The 21,922-nt window shown below is 38.4% G+C and overlaps 1 protein-coding gene across 2 annotated transcripts in view; it reads right to left on the reverse strand.

The window, feature by feature from the left end:
* The window catches only part of KMO (kynurenine 3-monooxygenase), a 56,230-nt gene extending 38,741 nt beyond the window's left edge, over window positions 1–17,489 (reverse strand). Inside the window, exons 1-3 of one of the 2 annotated variants that reach the window (XM_036756760.1) lie at window positions 17,289–17,489; window positions 1,971–2,040; window positions 1,593–1,690 (exon numbers count right to left, since the gene is read on the reverse strand). In XM_036756760.1, coding sequence (XP_036612655.1) covers window positions 1,593–1,690; window positions 1,971–2,040; window positions 17,289–17,342 — 222 coding nt within the window. In that variant the 5' untranslated portion in view covers window positions 17,343–17,489. The remainder of the gene's footprint in view (window positions 1–1,592; window positions 1,691–1,970; window positions 2,041–17,288) is intronic. The other variant, XM_036756761.1, reaches the window with a different exon arrangement.
* Window positions 17,490–21,922: the final 4,433 nt, after the last annotated feature.

Below are 21,922 nucleotides of genomic sequence, written 5' to 3' on the forward strand. Positions count from 1 at the left end.
GATGGCCATTGGCCTCACAGGCAACTAGGAACAGAAGACTTGAGCTGAGGCTATCAGTTGTATATATCTTCTCACGGATCAAGGAAAGTTCCAAGAAAGGGCTGCTCTTTTCCCCAACTTCCCTTCCTAGTGCCTATCTATTAGCATACCCTGATGCTTCTTTACCCAATCATTTCTGGTAACCTGAATTTTGCCTCAATCACAAAGAAGCCAGGAGTTAACTAGAGATAAATAAACATGTAAATTAAGTCAGAGAGAGAGTCAAAGACCTTAATGTTATTTTTCTAACTAGGAGTTCAGAGTGATTGTGATTGTGGTGGTAGAGAATTATGTGAGCCTGAGGTACAATTATATACCCCTAGCCATAAAATTAACTTATTTTAGTAATAGGATCGTATAATAGTAGGAGAGTTAGTTAAAGTGAAATCATCAAGTTCCACCACTTGGGGATATTTTAGAGGAGATTTCTGTTCGGGTACAAGTTGGAGTAAATGGCTTTTGATTTCTCTTCTACCTCTGAGATTGTGTTACTCTGTGGTTCTGTCTTGGTATTACTGGGAAGTAGTTGGTATTCCCTCACACTGATAACTCACTGTGCTATAGAGGTGTTTTGAAAGGCTCGGGTGAGTCCTAAAAAGCTGGAGAGGCTTCTAAATATGGGTACAATTGACTGTAGGTTTGAGTACCAATCAACTTTGAAGAAGAAAGTGTTCATTCACTCACTGATCACTGATCAAATGGTGACTATTTTTAAGGTACTGTGCTAAGATGAAATTAAAGACAAAAATTTTTTAAATTTTTTAAAAATTAAAGATACTCTCTGCCCTCAAGAAACTCATCGTCTAGTAGGGGTATACAACATGTACACAGATAAGTACAAGATAATTTGAAGTAGGAAAGAATATGAACAAACTAGGGACATTAGAAAAAGCTTGTCATTGGAGGTGGCACCTCAGCTGAGCCTAGCAGGAAGTTAGGGATCCTAAGAGGCAGAAATGAGAAGGCAGAGCACTCCATTGATGGGGGACAACGTAGACAAAGGCATAGACATAGGAAGGAAGCCAGCTGGGTTGGAATCCAGAGTGCAGAAAATGGAGTAATGTCAAATGTAGCTGTTTAAGTTGACTGGAGCCAGATGAATTCTTTTTGTGACAGTTACTCATGAAGACTATATCTTTAGGTTGTGGGATCCATCAGAAAAAAATGTAAACCTACATCAATCAAATCACAGGTCTTTAAGGTACTGAAGCCAATTTAGCTAGGCTTCCCCTCAGAAAAGCGACAACATTCATCACTGGCCCTATATGCAAAGCCTTTCCAGCTTTTCCCTAAGACATAACACATATAAAGCATTTTGCAGTCCTCAAAATGCTATATGGCAGCTGTTAATTATTATTATTATTATTACCATTAATAAATAATAATAATAATTAGTCAACAAAAGCTGGAAAATCTTATACCCTGTTGGCATAGGGTGAGTATAAGAATTAATCCAGGGTAAACTCCACTTCATGAGGAAGCAACAGAAGAAGATTTTAGTAGAGGAGGATTATACTCTACAAGCCCTAGGGAAACAACAGAAGACAACCAACCTGGTCTTCTAGTCCAACAGCTTTAAGAGCCTGACGTCCTCTATGAGAAAGGGCCAAATTAATACTTCTTCCACGGGCAAATTTTGCAACTCGAATATCTAAGACACAGGAAACAAATTCCAGGTTATGTAAATGTAGTTGGTGGCAGAAGACACACCATATAGCAAACTAAAAATTTTACTGAGGAAGTTTGCCGACTCAAAACCGAATCCTTGAAATCAATTTCTCTAAATAAGATATTAATATTGTTTATTTTGTATAGACTTTTGGAATTTAAAGGCCCACTAATAGTTCCTTTTTTTTTCTTTTCATTAAGGAAGTCTAGAAAAATAAACAAGGCCAAGAATCAAAACCACAGAATCATGATTTTTTGCTTACCTTCCCTGGCTTCATAGACATCAACTTGGAAACCTCTCTTTGCAAGGAAGCAAGCATTTAATGCACCCACCTAAAAATAAAGAGACATTTTTTTCATATCTCTATAGGCTTTTGACATGGAACAAATTTTAAGTCATCAAAATTAAACATATCACACCAATTGGCTTTTAAAACTCTGTACGATCTGGCCCCTTCCTTCCTTTCCAGTTATCTCACATTTTACTCCCCTTTATATAATGTACAAACTGTTGACACTGGTAGTCTTCTTGTTCCTTGCCTATGGCATTCTATTGCCTGACTTGGTGCCTTTTCCTTGGCTGTCTCCCATAGATGAGATGCTCTCCCTCCTCACCTCCTCCTGGCTTTCTTCAAGACTCAGACCAAACCCACCTTCTGAGGGAGGCCTTTCCCAGACTCCTCCACTGCTAGTGTTCAGAGATTACCTTCCACTTACCCTGTATATATCATAGCTGTCTACATGTCTCCTCTCCCATTAAAAAGTGAGCTTTTTGAGGGCTAGCACTGTATTTTTCCCTTTCTTTGTATTCCCAGCACTTAGCACAGTATCTGGCACATAGTGAACACCTAATAAATGCTTGTTGGCTATCTGATCCAATTTTGTGACCTCTATCAATGAATTTACCTTACTCATTATCCATGAAAAACAGTAACCTACATGCAGATCAGAGTCGAAGCTCTACTTTCTCAGAGCCCTCTCACTTAACTCTCTATTGGCACCTCATTTTAACAAAAGTCGGTTGGCAGAGTTTTCTGATTTAATGTAACATTTGTAATTCAATACTGCCAATATACAGCATGGACTCCCTCAGATCCTTTTAGGAGTTTAAAAATATTCATGAGACACAGAAAAATGATCATTTGACAAATATTTATTGAATTTCATATGTGAGGCAAGGTGCTAGGCCTTGCAATGTATACAAAGATATCAAAAGTACACTCTTTTTCCTAAAGCTTCTGACTACCTAGCAGCTACTTTGCCAGATCAAGTTTCTATATTACTGGTAGGTAGTGATTTAAGCCAATGGTGTCAAATTCAAATAGAAATGGGCCATATATCGAATTGGTAAACTACATACTAACATTATCTATGTTCTACTGTACTTTTATTCATTTTGCTAAATATTTCCCCATTATATTATATACATACATATGTTAATAATATTTTATCTTCCCCCCAATTACATATAAAAACAATTTTTAACATTTGTTGGGTTTTTTTAGAGTTTGGAGCTCCAAATTCTATCTCTCCTTTCTTTCCCTCCCCCTTCCCTAAGATAGTAAGTAAACTGACATAGGTTATACATGTGCAATCATTTAAGACATTTCCATATTAGTTATTTTGTGCAAGAAGACTAAAAAAAACAAAGTGAAAAATAGTATGCTTCAGTCTGTACTCAGACATCATCAGTTGCGTCTGGAGGCACACAGCATTTTTCATCATGAGTCCTTCGGGATTGTCTTAGATAATTGTATTGCTAAGAATAGCTAAGTCACTCACAGTTCTTCCTTGTACAATATTACCGTTACTGTGTATAGTGTTCTCCTGGTTCTGCTAACTTCACTCTGTAACAGTTCATGTAAGTCTTTCCAGGTTTTCCTGAAATCATCCTGATCATCACTTCTTACAGCATAATAATGTTCCATTACAATCATAAACCAAAACTTATACAGCCATTCCCCAATTGATAGGCATCCCCTCAATTTGCAATTCTTAGCCACTACAAAAAGAATTGCTTTAAATATTTTTGTACGAATAAGTTCTTTTCCCTTTTAAAAAAAATCTCTTTGGGATACAGACCTAGCGGTGGTATTGCTGGATCAAAGCATATTCAGTTTTACAGCCCTTTAGGCATAGTACCAAATTGCTGTCCAGAATGACTGTATCAGTTCACAACTCCACCAACAATGTATTAATGTCGCAGTTTTTCCACATCCTCTCCAACATTTATCATTTTCCTTTTCTGTCATATTAGCCAACCTGAGAGGTGTGAGGTGGTACGTCAGAGTTGTTTTAATTTGGATTTCTCTAATCAATAATGATTTAGAGCATTTTTTCATATGATTACATGTAGTTTTTAAAAATCCTTTTAAAGCTTTTCCAAGAGTTCTTTTTGGGCCTGAGACCAATTTACATTCTCCTTTGAAGTTTCACATGTAGCCACTTTGACACTATTGTCCTCTCCTAAGTTTGTGCCTTGAGCCTCCCTGTCACCATGATAACCTTCTATAGTCAAGTTCTTTTAAAATTTTTTTTCTCATTTTTTTCTATTTTGTGACTTTGTACTTTTATGTGAGAGTTGGGCCCTGCTCCTACACTGTCCCAAGCTTCTTGGGGCCTTACTGCTGACTTTCACTGGGCCTCAGGGCCTAGCTACTAGCTTCCATTGTGTGGGTGGGAGGCTCAGAGTGGGGAGATTCCCTGCTGGCATGCACTGAGGGGTGGGGTCTCCTAAAAAGGAGACCTGCTCTGTGGGTAGGATCTTGCTGTTGGCCTGCCCCAGAGATGGAATCTTGCTGCTGACTTGCTATGGAGATGAGGCCTCTCTGCTGGCCAGGCCAAAGAATGGGGTCTAGCTGCTAGCTGGTACTAGGGGCAGAGTTTTGGTGCTGGATGACTCTGGGTGTGATGAGGCCTTGCTACAGCAAAGGGGGTGAGGCCTTGCTGATGGTCTACACTGGGAGGGCGGGGCCTTTGCTCTGCTGCTGGTCTGGGACTGCTCTTTTTCATGGAGGGGGGCCCTTGCTCGTGGATTGGCCTGGGGCTCAGAGCCCCACTGCAGGCTCCCTGATGTGCAGCCTGCTGCTGTTGACCCGTTACCAGGCTCCTGTCCCATCTCAGTGAGACAGATCTTTCGGGCTGTGCTGGCACATTGCTTCCACCTGTTCCTAAATTGGTTCTGAGGAGTTTTTAAAGGATGTTCAGAGAGGGATTTGGGAGGGCTGCTCCAGGAAGTTCCTTCCTCTCTCTGCCAGTAGCTTTGGAATTCATCCCAATTACATTTTAATCTGACTCAGGCTGCCCGTGAGAGTGCTACGAGCCCACCTCTGATTTAAGTCACTATGGCTACACCATAATATCTGTATGATATAATACAGAGAGCACAGGACATGAGACCTGGAGTATGGGGTTTAAATTGTAGCTCTTATGCTTACTCACCGCTTGACCCTGGGCAACTCTGCTCCTGTCTGGGCCTTGGTTTACTCTTTTGTTAAATGGGGATAATAATGCCTGTATTACCTATCCCCCAAGGTTGTTGTGGACAAAGAATTTTTTTATAATGCTAAAGCATTACAGAAATCTGGTATTATTATTAGTTTAGTTGACACAATAGAAGTTACAGAAAAGTTAGTTGTAATTTTAATTTTTTAAAAGAAAATAATTTTAAATGAAAGAAGAAACATTTTAAAGGAATAACATGGTGAATACTTTTGCAAAACAATTGCCCACTAATTTTGTTTTTTTTTAACTTTAATTTTCACATGTATGAAATTTTCTAGACATAACCACATGACTTATGAGCTCCTTATACAAACAAACAGCTCAGCTGAACGTATGTGTCCTGTCTTGCCCCATTCTGAGGCTACTTTGCCTACCCTTGCCAAGCTGTTATATTAGATCATATTTACATAATGCTTTATTATTTACAAATGCCTTCTTCATAACAACTCTGTGAGGTAGAGAATGCAATGATTACCTTCCTTTATCCTCAAGTGGGGAATGAGCCTCAGGGAGGTCAGAGCTAGAATTGGAACTAAGATTTTCTAACATCAAGTCCAATGTTTGTCCTTGGTTTTTATTCAGTTGCTTCATACTGTCTTTCTCTGTAATAAGCAAATACCACTTGGTGCTTTGCCTGTGGAATTTATCTGATTCAAAGAGCCTCTTGTTGTATCCACCCCCATTTCTTCTCCTGTAGGAGGCAGGAGTGGTGATCAGGCCTTCACAGAAATAAAGAAGATTGGAAGAGGCTGGGGTGTGTCCAGTGGTGGAGGGGAAAAGATAATGAGTTCAATTTAGGAGATTCTGAGATGCCTAGGACAATCAGTTTGAAATGCCCAAGAGGTGATGAGCTGCTGAAATTCAGAGTGGGGCTGGATACCTAGATCCAGAAGTTACCTGCAGAGAGGTGACAGCAAGTGAGAGCTGGTAAGAGAGTAGAGCACAGGAAGGAGGGCAATGAAGGAACTTATAGGGCGATCACTGAACCACTGTCACGACACTGGAGGAAAAGTGGAAAGGAAGAGATATGCCACAAGAATGGGGGGGGGGAACATTTTCAAAAAGAGGAATTTTACAACAACCCTGTGAGATAAGTCACATAAACATTACGATCTATACGTTATAGATAAGAAACGTGAGACTCTTTTAAATAAGTTGATAAGATTCAAACTGTATCCTCCCTGACCCAAGGTCCAGTATTCTTTCCACTGGAGAGCTGTGTGGTATCGGGGATTGAGTGATAGGCCCGACGTTAGCAAGACCTGGGGACTCAAACCTGACATCAGACACTTATGAACTGTGTAACCCTGGGCAAGTCACTTAGCCTCTGCTTGCCTCAATTTCCTCAACTGTAAAATGGGCATCATATTAGCACCTAACTCCTAGGGTTGTTGTGAGAGTCAAATGAGATAATATTTGTAAAGCTTTTAGCACAGTGTCTGGCACATAGTATATGCTTAATAAATGCATATTTTCTTCCTTCCATTAAACCACACTGCCTCTCTGTAAGTTCATTAGGAACAATTTATGTCAGGTTAACCCATTTTTCTTTTTAAGAGGTGACTGGCTTTCAAGATAAGGAAATTCTATAGAAAGGATATTGATACACAGATAATTTGAGAGTTGTCAATCTAGTTTAACAAATATTTGAAAAGAATTTGAAAAGAATCACCACTTGATCTCATTCTTAGAGGTATCCAAGGACCGGAAAATTCTCACATCTTTAAGGCATCCTGTCCACTTTTGTATAGCTCAAATTGTTTAAAAAATTTTTTTCTGACAAAAAAAACCTAAATTTGTCTCAGTGCAGCTTCCACTCTTTGCTCTTGTTTCTGAACCTTGGGGTCAAAGAAGTCTAATCCTAGCTTCAAATACTTGAAAAATTTATATCACCTACCCTGTGAGTCTTTTGTTCTTCCATTTAAATATTCACAATTCCTTCAACTGCTCCTCATATAACATAGAATTATGGTAAGTATTTTGTCATCCTGTTTACCTACCTCAGGATGCTCTCCAATCTATCAATGTCCTTCTTAGGACAGCCTTTATTTTACTCCACCAAAAAATGTACAAAACACAAATGACTCACAGAAACTAATAAACAAAAGCAGAATCACAAAATGGGGAGGTAGAAGGGGTCTCTATGTAGTCCTACCGAAACATAACAGAAATCCTTGATTTAAAAAAAGAGTTGGACTAAATGATATTGCTTCAGATCACAGATTTTGACCTTTTTGGCTTCAGAGGTCAGCTTGTGGGCAAGATGGAGAAATGTGCACAAGACAAAAGCATTGCTTATTAGATCATAGGATTTAGAGCTGTAAGGAAGTTTAAAGCTCATTCAGTCCAATACTTCTATTTTACAGATGAGGAAACCGAGGCCCAGAGTTGTTAAGGTTTTTGTTCAATGACATACACAGTCAGTAATTGCCTGGATTCAAGCATTTGTAATAAAATAACCATACCCAAAGACCAATGGATTGATGTTGGCCTGGAAAGAGATCTTTAATGGTTCGTACAAGGCTCTGCCCTTGACCGGATTCTGTTCAATATTTTCATCAATTACATATGAATACATACAAGGCATCATTACTAATTTACAGATGGAAAAGATAGCTAATAGGTTTGCTGACAGGATTAGTATTCCACAAATTATATCAAAAGGCTAGAATGATTAAACTAATAAGAGGAAATTAATCAGTATAACCAAAAAATCTTGTGCTTGGATTAAAAACTTGTACAAGAATGGGATGGAGAGCAGTTCATGCAAAAAGGATGGAAGTTTTTGGAGGATTTCAATCCAATAAATTCAGCAAACATTTATTAAGTTCATAGCATGTTCAAAGCACATAGTCTGAGAGTCTGTGTAACATGTTGGATACAGGGCTGATCTTGGAGTCAAGATGACCTAGACTGAAGTCCTACGTCTGACAAACACAGGTTATGGGGCTCTGGGCAAGTCATTCAAGCCCTTAATGCACTAGGCAACTCTCCAAGACTATTAATTATGAGCAGTAACTGGAAGGGATTGATAGGTGGGGGATTCCCTCCACCGGAAGCTACCTCCATTGATGACAGGTCCAGGCATAGTTTCTCCAAAAAATGTGCAAAGTCCAAGGCAAAAAGGGGAAGACGTGATGGAGGTAGTCAGGTAGGGATACAGTCATGTATACAAATGAGTACAGTTATCCTTCCACATCACGATTTTCATTATATCCTGGGTTGGCATAAGAAATTAAATAGGAATTTGGGGGATTTTTGCTAAAGTTACAGATGACAAACAAAGGCCAGAAGACATCACAGAGCTTAAGACCAAATATGTAACCCAAATTTTACAATAAGGTATTGTAAACACCCCATAAAAGAAAAAGAAAAAAGTCGGACTTCTTTGGCATGAAAGGAGAGCCAAAAAATTTTACATAGATTTTCCAGACCAAGGGTGCACTGTGCTCCAACCCCCCACGATGTAGAAAGCATACCTATATTACATAGGGAAATGATCTGAAGAGGAAAAGAACATTAATACTATGGGGGGGGGGGTAGGTGGAAGAAAACCAGAACAGAGGAAGCTTCACAGAGAACGGAGCCCCTTAACTGAACTTTGAATGAAGACCAGGACTCTGAGTGCCAGACTTTGGGAAAGAGGGCATTCCAGGATGAGAGATTTGCCCTTGTGAATGCATCGAGGCAGGAAATGGAGGGATGGATTGAGACCAGTTAGTAGTCAGTTTGACTGAAATGTAAAATTCTAGAAATGATAACAGCTAGTGTTTACACAGTGCTTTAAAGCTTTGCAAAGTACTTTACATGTTATCTGGTTTAAGTCTCACGATTCTGTGAAGTAAGTGGTATTTTTATCCCCATTTTACAAATGAGGGAAATGGAGGAAGAGGTTAAGTGACTTGCCCAAGGTCATACAGTTAGTAAGTACCTAAGGTAGGATTTGAACTCAGGTCTTCCAGACTCTGGGGCCAGCTTTCTATCTACTGTGCCACCAAAGGATACTACTAAATCAAGCCATTAAGTGGGTAGGTGGCACAGCGGACAGAGGGCCGGGGTTGGAGTCAGAAATATATTCATCTTCCTGGGTTCAAATGTGGCCTTAGACATTTACTAGCTGTGTGACCCTGGGCAAGTCACTTGATCCTATTTGACTCTGTTTCCTCATCTGTAAAATGAGCTGGAGAAGGAAATGGCAAACCACTCTAGTCTCTTTGACAAGAAAACCCCAAACAGAGTCACAAAGAGGCAGACACAATTGAAACAACTGAACGTAGGAACCAAACTACGGAGGTCCTCGAATGCCAAGCTGAGGGGTTTATATCTTCTAAAGGAACACTGGAATCCACTGAAAATTTTTGAGCAGGGAGAGAGGGAGGGAATAAGCATTTATATAAATGCCTACTATGTGCCACACGCGTAGTGTCTAAGGACTTTACAAATATTATCTCATTTGATCCTCATAACAGTCTTGTGAAGTAAGTTATTATTCCCACTTTGCAATTGAGAAAACTGAGTTTAAGTGACTTGCCCAGGGTTACACGTTAGGAAGTGTCTGAAGCAGGATTTGAACTCACATCTTCCTGACTCCAGACCCAGCGCTCTATCCACTGTACTATCTAGCTGCCTAGCTGAGGCAGGGCAGTGACATAGTCAGCCCAAACTCAAAAAAAGAAGGAAAGAAAGGGAAGAGGAGAGGAAAACTTAGTATATAAATTAACTACTCCACTAGGCAGCACATAAAGTCATAACAAATTTGATTCCATTTATTTGTCATTAAATAACGGCTGGTTCACATAAAATCATGATGTCGAATGCTTTACAAAACTGCACATTTTTCTGTGGTTTAGGATTTCTTTAGTTATCAGAGCCTGAAGAACTCCTGGTTAAACACAAAAGTCCACACAAATTAAGTCACTCACTTCATGACCTTTCTGTAATGACCCTTATTTGTTTAGGACACCTCTGAATCATGGAGTTGAAAGGGACCTCAAAGGTCATCTGGGTCACTGTACCTGAGATTTTGTGTCCACTCTGGTTTATCTTGTCCCCTTCCTTGCTAATGTTAGCACCCACCCTAGCCATTGACTTTTTTCTTCTCTCTTTTGCTATATTGTTATAATTTTATGTATGAGAATATTACTCTAATTTTATTCAGGAAAAATATTATTTGGTCAAGATTTTTTATTTCATCCAATGGCTATCTACTCTTTCCAAATTCCTTTTCTCTGATTTTATTGCATCTTCTTTCCTTTGGTGCGGGGCCTTATGAGATCTTGAAAGGTCAGCAGTCCATACCAGAATTTACTCAGGAGGCCATATTCCTACCCTCTTCATGGTGGCTCTTAGTAAGCAAGCGTCCAAAGCCCCCTTCCCAACTAAAAGTCAACAATAGTTTAAACTCCTTATTCAAATGTAGTCAGGGAGGAAAACAAAACTAAAGCTCCAGTCACTGGAATCTTTTGAATCCCTACTCAGTTCTGGCTCAGCAGCCAATCAAAAAGCCCCTCTTTGCCAAACAGTATGCAGGCAAGAGAAAGTCATAGGACACCTGTACGTGCTCCAAAGGAGAAAGCCAGGCCCTCTATTACACATGCTTGGAAGCAGGCTCCCTGAACATCACTGGGAGCGTTGCATCATTCTGTGCCTGCTTCTTAGAAAAGTTACCTAGAACACTGAGAGGCAGCTTGGTAGGTGCGATAGTAGATAGAGTATTGGGCCTGGAGTCAGGAAAACCTGAGTTCAAACTAGCCTCAAATACTCACCAGGTGTGTGACCCTGGGCAAGTTCCTTAATTTGTCTGCCTCGGTTTCCCCAACTGTAAATGGGGGTAATAATATAATCCACTTCACAGTGTTGCTGTGACGATCAAATGAGATAATATTATAATATACGGTGCTTAGTTTAGTACCTAGCACATAGTGGGTGCTCCATAAACACTTGTTTCATTACCCTCACACTTCTAAGTGAGCTTTCCCGTCTGTCCCCCATTACATATATGTTACTTATTTTATTAAATTTCTAAGCAATACTAATTTACTATGTTAGAAGGAGTGTAGCCTAGAGGAAAGAGAGTTGATCCCAAAGCTAAGACCAGAAGTTCTACCTTTAACACATACTGGTTGTATGACTCTGCACAGATCATTTAACCTGTCAATACCTCTAATAGGTAACTTTCTATGGTTATGAACTGCAATGGAGGTGACAGCTTACTTTAGTGAAAGTTTCCTTCCACCCTTAGGGAATTCCCTATGTTAATAAAATCAAAGTTCTAAGTCCATATCCCTATAATTTTGGAATTTTTAAATCCGATTTTGAATTTATAAGTGTACATGTTCTTTTTACATTAAAACAGAATAGTATTAATAGCTTTTGAAAAGGGGCAAACTGTCAGCCCGAGGAGCTTAATTTGTCACCGAGAACAAGAAAGATAACAGTCTCTCTATAGTCTACTCTGGCCTAAATATTTTATTCAGTGCTTGCTTTCACGTATTGGGGAGGGCACTTAGACACTAGAATTAATTTAGAGGAGGATGACCGGGATCATAAGGAAACTTAGAACAACATTCTATGGGGGAAAATGAGAAGAAATGGAGATGACTAGCCTAGGGAAGACTTAGAGATGCCATGATTACTGTTAGTAAACATTTGAAGAGCGTTCACATAGAAGAAGGATTAGAGTGATGCTTCTTGGTCTCAGAGGGCAGAGCTAGTAATAGCTAGAAGTTATAAGAAGGCAATAGAAGCAAAAATTTTTAAACAAAAATGGAGTGGGTAGCCTCAAGACAGAATGGGTTCCCTATCACTTGAGGCATTTGAGTAGAGGCTGTAATTGTGGGTGTTGTTGAAAATGGATGGGGATTGGCTCTGATGTTGTCAAAGATCTTTTACAACTCTAGGATTCTTATGATTCTATGTATGGGAATTCCAGTCTGTAGACTAAAGGACAATTGATCACCAAGATAAAAAAGATTATAAGTTCCAAGTAGGGGCAAGGAACAGAATGATGAGACGTCTAAGCAGCCAAGAACTGGTAGAGGTCCAGCATGGGACATATTAGGGAAGTTTGGCAACATGTATCAGGAACAGTCATAGTCATGACAATATGAGTCACAAGGGCTCAGGGATAGGAAATACAGTTTTGGGAGGATTTGTGTACAACATGTAACTGGGCTTTTGACCAAGCCTGGGGCATTATGCATGCAGCTGCATATGCAGGAGAAATGACTATGAACTATCAGAAAGAATGCCAAGTATACATGGAATTGGTGTTAGACCTTTAAGGAGAAATGTGTGGTTGGACAGAGAAGAGAGGGAAAAACTTTGGAAGCTGAAGACATGTAGGGGAAGCTGGCTCCTCAGCATATTCCTAATATCCAACTTGCCTTCCTTGAGTTATGGAGAGAGAACTTTCCATTGGGTAAGAATAGGCCCTATGTCTTGGTTGAAGCTAATATCTTATGCCACTCCCATAAAAAGAATTTGTTTACTCTTATCTGTTTCCTAGTATACTTCTGTCTGTATAACTTCTCCAATTTCTTTTTGTTTCCTGTTTGGATAAACTGGTTTATCCACTTTTCACCATTTGTTCAAGGTGCTGTGGGTATAACTGATAATTGTTGGAAAGAAGCCAAGCTGATGAGAATAAGCTAAGAGTACTCTCCCCTTTAAGAGTGACCATAGATGTGACTTTTTTTCTGAACCTATTGTACTCCTAGACCAGAAATGTCTTTGGTAGGCAGACAGATATAAGTCTAGCCCAGTCCCTCTTCTTGGAGATAGGTGAAAAACTAACAAGTGTCAGCCACGGCCCTTCTCCTGTTTCCCCTCAAGGCAAAAATCATAATCTCCCCCAGAGCGGGGTGGGCCACATTCCAGAGATCTGTCCGTGGCACCTATTAGACATATCCAAACAACCCAAATGGACACAGCTCTCTTACATGAGCATATACATATCTTACAAGTGTCTTGCGCAACTGGGGTTCAAAGCAAGAACCCAATTACTGGGGAACAAAAGTCAGAAAAGAGTAAGCAGCAAATCTAACATAATGCTAAGCCACAAATCCACTTCCATGTTGTTCCTTATATTCAGGACCAGGATTCTTCCCAGAGTTTAGGGTAAAGTATGACTGAGCCCATGGGTTCAGTTGCCAAAGTTGGGGGATGGTGGGTGGGAAGAAAGATCAGGTGAAACATTACAAGAAGTCTAAAAATTTTCTAATTATTTCCTCTTTTCACTTTCTGTAAAAAAACATTTGAGACTTACCACTAATGTTCAATTTAGTTTATGAAATGGCTCTTATGGAAAAAGATACACGATGTGATTAACCCACAAGACTTTTGCTTTAGGCACAGATGGCTTCTTAAAAAGAAGAAAAAAAAGAGGTGGGGAAAGCAAACTGAAGGAAAGAAATGGTTAGGTTAATACTGTCACATAACCTCTCTAAGCCTCAATTTCCTCATCTGTAAAACAGGGATAATAAAATCTGTGGTACCTCTCCTCTATAGAACTGTTGTGAGGATCAAACAAGATAATATATGCAAATCACTTTACAAACTTTAAAGAACTATCTCATATAAATATCATATATTACTACTACTACCACCACCACCAACCATCACCATTACCACCTCCTGGAAAAAGAAGCAAAATAAGTCACTCAAGATTGAGAACCACAAATAACAGAGAGCCCTGCTGCAGCAGCTACTTCTCCTCCTTCCAAATGAGACCTTCATACACCATCTATGCCTTTGGAGCAGCTAAGACATTCAGGTCTGAACTCCTTGGGACTGTATGTCCTCATTTCACAGGATGATAAAGTGAAGTAAGAGTAATGTCTAAATAGCAGAGAGAGAAGAAAATGTTTTCAAGATTCAAAAAATATGACTGTAACTAATATGGGATTCACCTGCAAACTTCCAAAAGGCAAAAGCAGCAGTGGATCTGTCAATCTGATAAGGGATGGCTAAGAGCTTTTTGAGGAAAGAGTTTGAGTTTCTTGCAGATCCAAGAGACAGCCATCAAAAATAGAGTTCGAACAACTTCAACTGTGGTTCAAAGGTCAACCTTTGGACTCCTGATCATTCATCGATCTTTTCAGCAGATCCTCTCACTGATAGTAAACATTTGTAGTAGCCCCATCTTTTGTTACAACGGAAAACAACACATACATGCACATACATGCACACAGAGACGCAGAATTTCAATATACCTAGAAGATATGATTCCCTCAATTCTCCTACTCCTTCAACACTGTAACTATCAAGTTTTTAAAAAGCATATAGTCAGGGCAAATTCCCAAGGTATCAAAAGACTAGGCTGAATTTCTAGACTGGAGTTCTTAACTTTCTTTGTGTCAGAGACCCCCTTGGGGTAGTCTAGTGGTGCCAAACACTACTCTGTGACTTCTTGCCTACACTCATCAATGAAGGAAAAACTGAGATTAAGATAGATGTTAATGAAAATAAAAACATAATTTTTCTTCTCATCCTAATTTGCGCACTCCCTGAAATTTGTCCTCAGTTAAGACCACATCTATATTTCCTCTTATTTGACTTGGAAAAACAAAATATAGGATAATGTCCAAGTCACTAGAGAGCTGGATCAACAAAGTGCTAGCTTTATGGGACACTGTGGAGCTACCACTAATGATTTCACTGTCTCCAGGAGAATGTTACTTGGTCTTAAAAGGTCATCTTCCAAATCTAAATCAAAGGAGAAATGCCTAATTTCTCTTTGAGGTCTAATGCTGTCCTTATAGATTCTGTTTTTCATAAAACAATGTTAATTTCTTTTTAATTCTTTATGATCATCAGAGTTAGTGATACCAACCATTCCTCTAGATTCATCCCACATGCTACCACTTCCATAAGGCCTTCCCCATTTTCTTTGAGCCAGGAGTGATCTTTCTCTCTCCTGAGTCAGTCAGTCAAGTAGCATTTGTCAAGTACCCACTACATGCCAGGCATTGTGATAAGCATTGGGAATACAAGGTAAGGCAAAAGACAGTCCCTGCTTTCGAGGCACTTACAGACTAACGGAAGTCTAATACACTCTAATGGACAACATGCAAACAACTATATAGAAACAAAATATATAAATATATATATATAATATATATATTATATATATATATATATGATAAACTGGAGATAATCAGGGAAGGCACTAGCATTAAGGGAGCTTTTTGAAAAGATGAAGCTGAGACTTAAAGGAAGCTAGGATTTGGAGATGAGGAAGGAAAGAGTTCCAGTGATGGGGCACAGTAAGTGAAAATGCCCTGAGTCAAGAGATCGAGTGTCCTGTGGAAAGGACAGCAAGGAGGCCAGTACCACTAGATTGCTGAGTACAGTGGAAGGTGGGGAGCAGGGAGTGCGAGGTGTAATTAGACTGGAAAGGTAGAAAGGGCACAGGTCATGGAGGACTTTAAAAGCCACATAGAGGATTTTATATTCCATCCTGGAGGCAATAGGGAACCATTTGAGTTGATTGAATGGGATATGGTGGGGGTGGAGGGGTGAGGGTGACATGGTCAGACTTAAGCTTTAGGAAGATCACTCTGACAGCTCATTGGAGGCTAGACTGAAGTAGGGAAAGGCTTGAAGCAGGGAAACCAACCAGTATTTTAGTAACCAAATGAGACAGAGCAATTCACATGGGATTTATAAACTTTGAAAGGAGAGAGATGTATTCAATCTTTACTATGTATGCCCAAGGACTCCCAATAAATGGTGCTATGAACCCTGTTAGTTGTTATAACTTCAATAGTTTATAATTATAACACTATAATATTTTCTTCACCTATAATTCATTCATTCACTCATTCAGTAAAGATTTAGGTGGCTAAGTAGATACAGTGCTGGGCCTGCAGTCAGGAAGACGTGAGTTAAAATCTGGCCACAGACACTTTTTAGCTGTGTGACCCTGGGCAAGTCACTTAACCACTATTTATTTCCCTTAATCCACTGCAGAAGGAAATGGCAAATCACTCCAGTATCTTTGCTAAGAAAACCCCATAATGGGGTCATGCAGAGTCAGATACAACCAAACGAAAGCAATAGTATATAAAGGCCTGTGTTTGGATAAAGGGGGGCAGCAAATACAAAATTTAAATAAAAGACAATTATCACAGTCTAGTAGGAGTACAAGACGCAGTCCCGGATAACTATAATCCTATAATCCTCAAACTTGATAAGTGCACTAGAGAGATGAAAAACAAGGTGCTGTGTGAAGTCCCAGAGGAGAGGTCGTTCTTGAAAGATCAAATTATCTCATAGTATAGTCTGATTCATTCACAAAACATTTAGTAAGTGCCTACCATAAGCAAGGCACAGTGATAGGAACTCAGACTAGCATTAGAAAGAGATGTTCCAGTGTACTTGTTATTTATTTGAATGAACTTATTGCACAAGAGCTTATTTCAAATGAAAAAAAAAAAAACTTTAAAAGTTTCCCCTCCCCCCCGTTTGGCTCCCACTTTGTATTTTGAGTTGAATGAGTCAGTTTATTAATTTAAAAGATATAGGCTGTGTTCCTACACACTAGAAGTTCTAGTGTTTTGAATGAATATGCCAATCAGTTTTGCCTAAGAATCATCTAATTTTATTTTTTAAAAATAAAGTTTTGTGGCTTATTAGTTGATTGAGATTGGTCTATCTGACAACTCTGCATAGACACCATTATGGTATTGAGTTATTTTTAGTTTTAAATGGAATAATTTGTATATCATACATGCATAGAGCCCACATCCATATGGAAAATAAAATTTAAGATAAAAATTGATGTTCTCCAGTATTAATTACCAAAAACAAAAGGAAACACAGCCTAAAGTCTTAAGGGAATTCTAAACCAAAATGTCAAAGAATAGAGAGAGAAAAAGAGATCATCTTTAAATAAAAGTAGTATACAATAATGCATTATTTCCCAATAGGTAAAAATCAGAACTAGTACCACTTAAACTTATAAAATAAAATCACCTAGACAGAAAAATGTAAGTTTCTTTAAGTGTACAATAAAAATGATGATGATAATAAAAAGGCATAAAAAGTAAAACATACAAATAGATCTAAAATCTTACCAATCCACCACCAATGACAACTACTTTCTTCTTTTCACTGTTGGTTGAATCCATAATCACAGAAGTATTTTTCACAATGGCTCTTCTTAAATCTCTCTTTCATTCAACAGAGAGACTGCTTTTTCCTACTCACCTGTTTCCTCAGCCTTTATATTACCGAGAGCCTTAAAGCATTTAAACCTGCAGTTCTAAACTCAGGTTAAATTGGCTTCCTGTCAAGCACTACCCTTGAACTAACCCGATAGTGTTTAACTCTATAATTTCCCCATCCAAAATCACTCTAGTTCAGTAAACAAGGAAATGCCTTACTAACTCAACTAAGCAAAGCTCAAAATTTTTAGACTTACATAGAAGTTGACTTCTGATATAAATCTGTAATGCACATACTTTCAACACAGAGCCATATGATACTGGTTTTTCTAAAAGGAAATTATCTTAGTTTCAATTTTATTCATGATTAGTCATTCTAACTTACTGAGGAACTTTCAAATGAGGTTTAACATACAGAAGTTTAAACAGCGTATCAGTTTTCTTCCACTGGGGGCCCAGAATGGTAGTTCTCTATCTTCATTAAGTTTTCATGTGCTATCCTTAAATAAATATTTAGGCAATTAGAATTTATGACAACACTTTTCAACCCCATATTTATAGATTTAGGTGCTCAGTTTTTTTCTTCTGTAAAATGGAAATACTAATAATTTACTTATTTCACAGGTTTGTAGTGAGGATCAAATGAGATGAGAGATCTAAATTGTTTCTCAAATATTAAAATTCTATATATATGCTAGCTATTATTATAATCAGATCAAATGTCTTAGAACTACAAAGACAGACACAATATAAATTACAAAGGTATATGCACCAATGAGTCTGAAGGTGAATACATCTAAAAACTACATCAACACATACAGTATAAAAAAGTTAGCACCATTCCTTAAAATCAGAAAATTACTGAAATGGATCACAGTTTGATTTTAAAAAAAAAGGTGAAGTGAGAAAGAAATAGTAAAGCGAGAGGCCAAAGACTCTAGCTCTGTTGTAACTAGTTAAATGACTTTTGGCAAATCATTTAACTTCTCAGTGCTTCACCTTCCTTATTTGCAAGCCAAAGAGCTTATACACATACACATACACACACACACACACACACACACACACACACACAGATCTATATATATGTATGTATATATGCATATATACGTATATGTATATATCTATGTATGTATATATGTATATGTGCATACACATATACATATATGTAAAATTTATTTCACTAAATATTTCCAATTGTATGTAAAAACAATTTTTAACATTTTTAAAATCTTGAGTTCTAAATTCTCTCCCTTCCTCCTACCTCTGCCCCATCTTTGAGAAGACAAGCAATTATCAATTAAACATGTGAAGTCATATAAAATGTATTTCCATGTTAGCCATGTTGCAACAGAAAACATGCACATACAAAAACAAGAAAAATTAAGAAAGTTTTTTAAAAAGTATGCTTCAATCTGCACTCAGAATTCATCAGTTCTGTCTCTCTGGAGGTGCAATTTTTCATCATAAGTCATTCAGAATTGTCTTGGATCTTTGTATTGCTGAAAATAGCTATATCTTTCACAGTTGATCTTTGTCACGATATTGCTGTGTACAATGTTCTCCTGGTTCTGCTCACTTTGTTTTGCATTAGTTCATATAAATCTTCCCTTCCCTCCCCAAAACCATTCTGCTAATCATTTTTTATAGCACAATAGTACCCCATCACAATCATATACCACAGCTTGTTCAGCCATTCCCCAATCAATGGATATAACCTTGATTTCCAATTCTTTGCCACCAAAAAGAGTTGTTACAAAATTTTTTGTGCAAGTAGGTCCTTTTCCCTTTTCTTTGATCTTTTTTGGGATACAGATTTAGTAATGGTATTGCTAGGTCAAAGAATATGCATGGTTTTATACCCCTGTGGGCATAGTTCCGAACTGTTCTCCAGAATGGTTGGGTCAGTTTACAACTCCACCAACAATGCATTAGTGTCCCAATTTTTCCACATCCCTTCCAGCATTTGTCATTTTCTTTTTCTGTCCTGTTAGCTAATCTCATGAGCATGAAGTGGTGTGTCAGAGTTTTTAAATTTGCATTTCTCTAATCAGTCGTGATTTAGAGCATTTTTTCACGGAGGCATAGGCACTTTCATTCTATCATCAATTAAGCAAGCATTTATTAAGCATTTACTTTTTGCCCAGAAGCCCTAAATCTACTTTTTATGATGTGTGCTAGGTGTTCTTGAACAGTTGTTTTGGAATTAGAAGATTTGAGATAGAGTCCAGAATGTAACCCTTGATATGACCTTGTTAAAGTCCAGGTACCTCTCTGAGCCTCACCTTTCACACCTGCAAAATAGGGATTTCCACTACCTGGCTCACAGAGTCACTATAGAAATTTGATTGTTATTATAATTATTAATAATAGCAATGCTGCTAGTAAAAAACAAAATAATCGCCAAAAGATTTTTCCTTTGGGAATTTCATAATTCAGTTAGGGAGACAAAATGCACATACAAACATAAGATCAACTCGATGAGATGTGATTCAAAAGAGAATTACAGAGTAAAAAAAAAGACATTCTGAATCTTATTTTAATGGATCTGCACTTAAAGAAACTACTTTTGTTGGGAGTCTGCCCTCAATCCCTCTGCAACTAAGCAAATAATCTTTGAGAGTTGCTGTGGTTAAAAAATCATTAGTCTCTGCCATGTCACAATGAGACGTCAGAGTAAAACTTTAGTGATCGGTTCTGTATTTTAATCTAAGAAATTACCCTTTTCTTTATTAACTACTTAAGGAAGATGCAAAAAATTAGAAAATACATTATGTTTCAGGATTAAGAGCCGAAAGTCATTCAATAGTGACCCCTTGTGGTGGCTTGGTGGTACAGCTCCCAGGAATTTTATTTCAATTACCCACACAGGTGTTATGATTTCAACTCAATAGATTTTTATGAAGTGCCTTTTTTTTGGGAAATATTAAGTAAAACATTTGGCTTAGCCCTAGACAATACTAAGATCAAATGAGACAAACCTTGTTCTAAAGGAACTTATTATCTAGTTGGGGTGAGGAAGTTGCATGCAAATAACTATGATATATGGTTTTTGTTGTTCAGCTGTATCTGACTCTTCATGACCACATTTGGGATTTTCTTGGCGGAGATACTGGAGTGGTTTGCAAATTCCTTCCCCGGAGCATTTTACAGATGAAAAAACTGAGGTAAGTAGGATTAAGTAACTTGCCCATGGTCACACAGCTAGTAAGTGTTTGAGGCCACATTTGAACTCATATCTTCCTGACTCCAAGCCTGGTGTTCTATCCACTGCACCACCTAGTTGCTCTTCATAATATATGGTACAGTGTAATGTAAGGGCTATAAGAAGCGAAGAAGGAGAAGCTGCTTTCCACTGGGAAGGTCAGGGAAACCTTTACAAAGGAAATGATATGTAAGTTGGGCCTTAAAAAAGAGAGACTTGTAAAGGTGGAGATGGGAATGGACTGGGAAAGTATCAGGGCAGTGCTAGGCACAGGAGATGATGGCATGAACTAAGGCACTGGAACGAAAGAGGTCAGGATGAGGAGCAGTGGTGGTGAGTCATATACTTTGATTAAAACAGATGAGATTAGTAAGAAATTAGCCTGGATATGGTCTGTATACAAGCTAGATAGTCAGACATACTGTAGATTGTCTTAAATGCCAGGCTAAGGGTATTATACTTTACTCAGTTGGCAGTAGGGCACCACTTTTTGGATAGAGGAATGCTACAATCAGCTTGGTGCACCGGGAGGATTACATCGAGAGCAGACAGACACGTTAGGAGGACTTCATCAAAAATCCAAGCAAAAATGATGAGGGACTGAATTATGGTGGTGGCAGTGGGAGTGAAAAGGATGTGTGACGTGACTTTTAAGAATCAAAGAGTCACAAGGAACCACACAGTCCTTTCTACACCTGAATGGAAATTCCCTCTACAACATACTCCCAAAGTCATCTTCTGGTTTTCCCCACTTGAAAACCTTTAGAAGAATGGAAAACTACTTCTCCGCAGGCAGCTCCTTCCACTTGAATAAGGCCTTAATAATAGCTGACAATTATAAAGAGCTTTCAGGTTTGCAAAGCGCTTTATATACATTATCATATTTGATCTCAACAGCACAGTGAAGGAAATACTCTTAAGTATTTTTATATCCTCAGGAAACTGACTCAGAAAGGAGTGTGATCTGGCCTTGGACGCTTACTAACCATGTGACCCTATGCCCACTCTGCCTCAGTTTCCTCACATGGAAAATTGGAGCAATAATAACACCAACTTCACAGGCTTGTTGTGAGGCCAAAATAAGATAACATTTGTAAAGCACTTAGCATAATGCCTGGCATATAGTAGGTGCTCAATAAATGCTTATTTCATTCCTTCTTTCCTTCTTCCTTCCTTCCCTCCATAGTCACACAATAAGTAGAAATCAGAGTTTTCAAACCCAGTTCTACTAAATCCAGTTTGGGGACTTCATACTACACTGGGCTGCCTTTCTAATTGTTATGTTATCCCCTTGGAGCAGGCTCAGTCAGGATTCTAGTCAAGCACATGGAGATTTGGG

This window comes from Trichosurus vulpecula, chromosome 4 (genome assembly GCF_011100635.1).
Source record: "Trichosurus vulpecula isolate mTriVul1 chromosome 4, mTriVul1.pri, whole genome shotgun sequence".
Lineage (NCBI taxonomy): Eukaryota > Metazoa > Chordata > Mammalia > Diprotodontia > Phalangeridae > Trichosurus > Trichosurus vulpecula.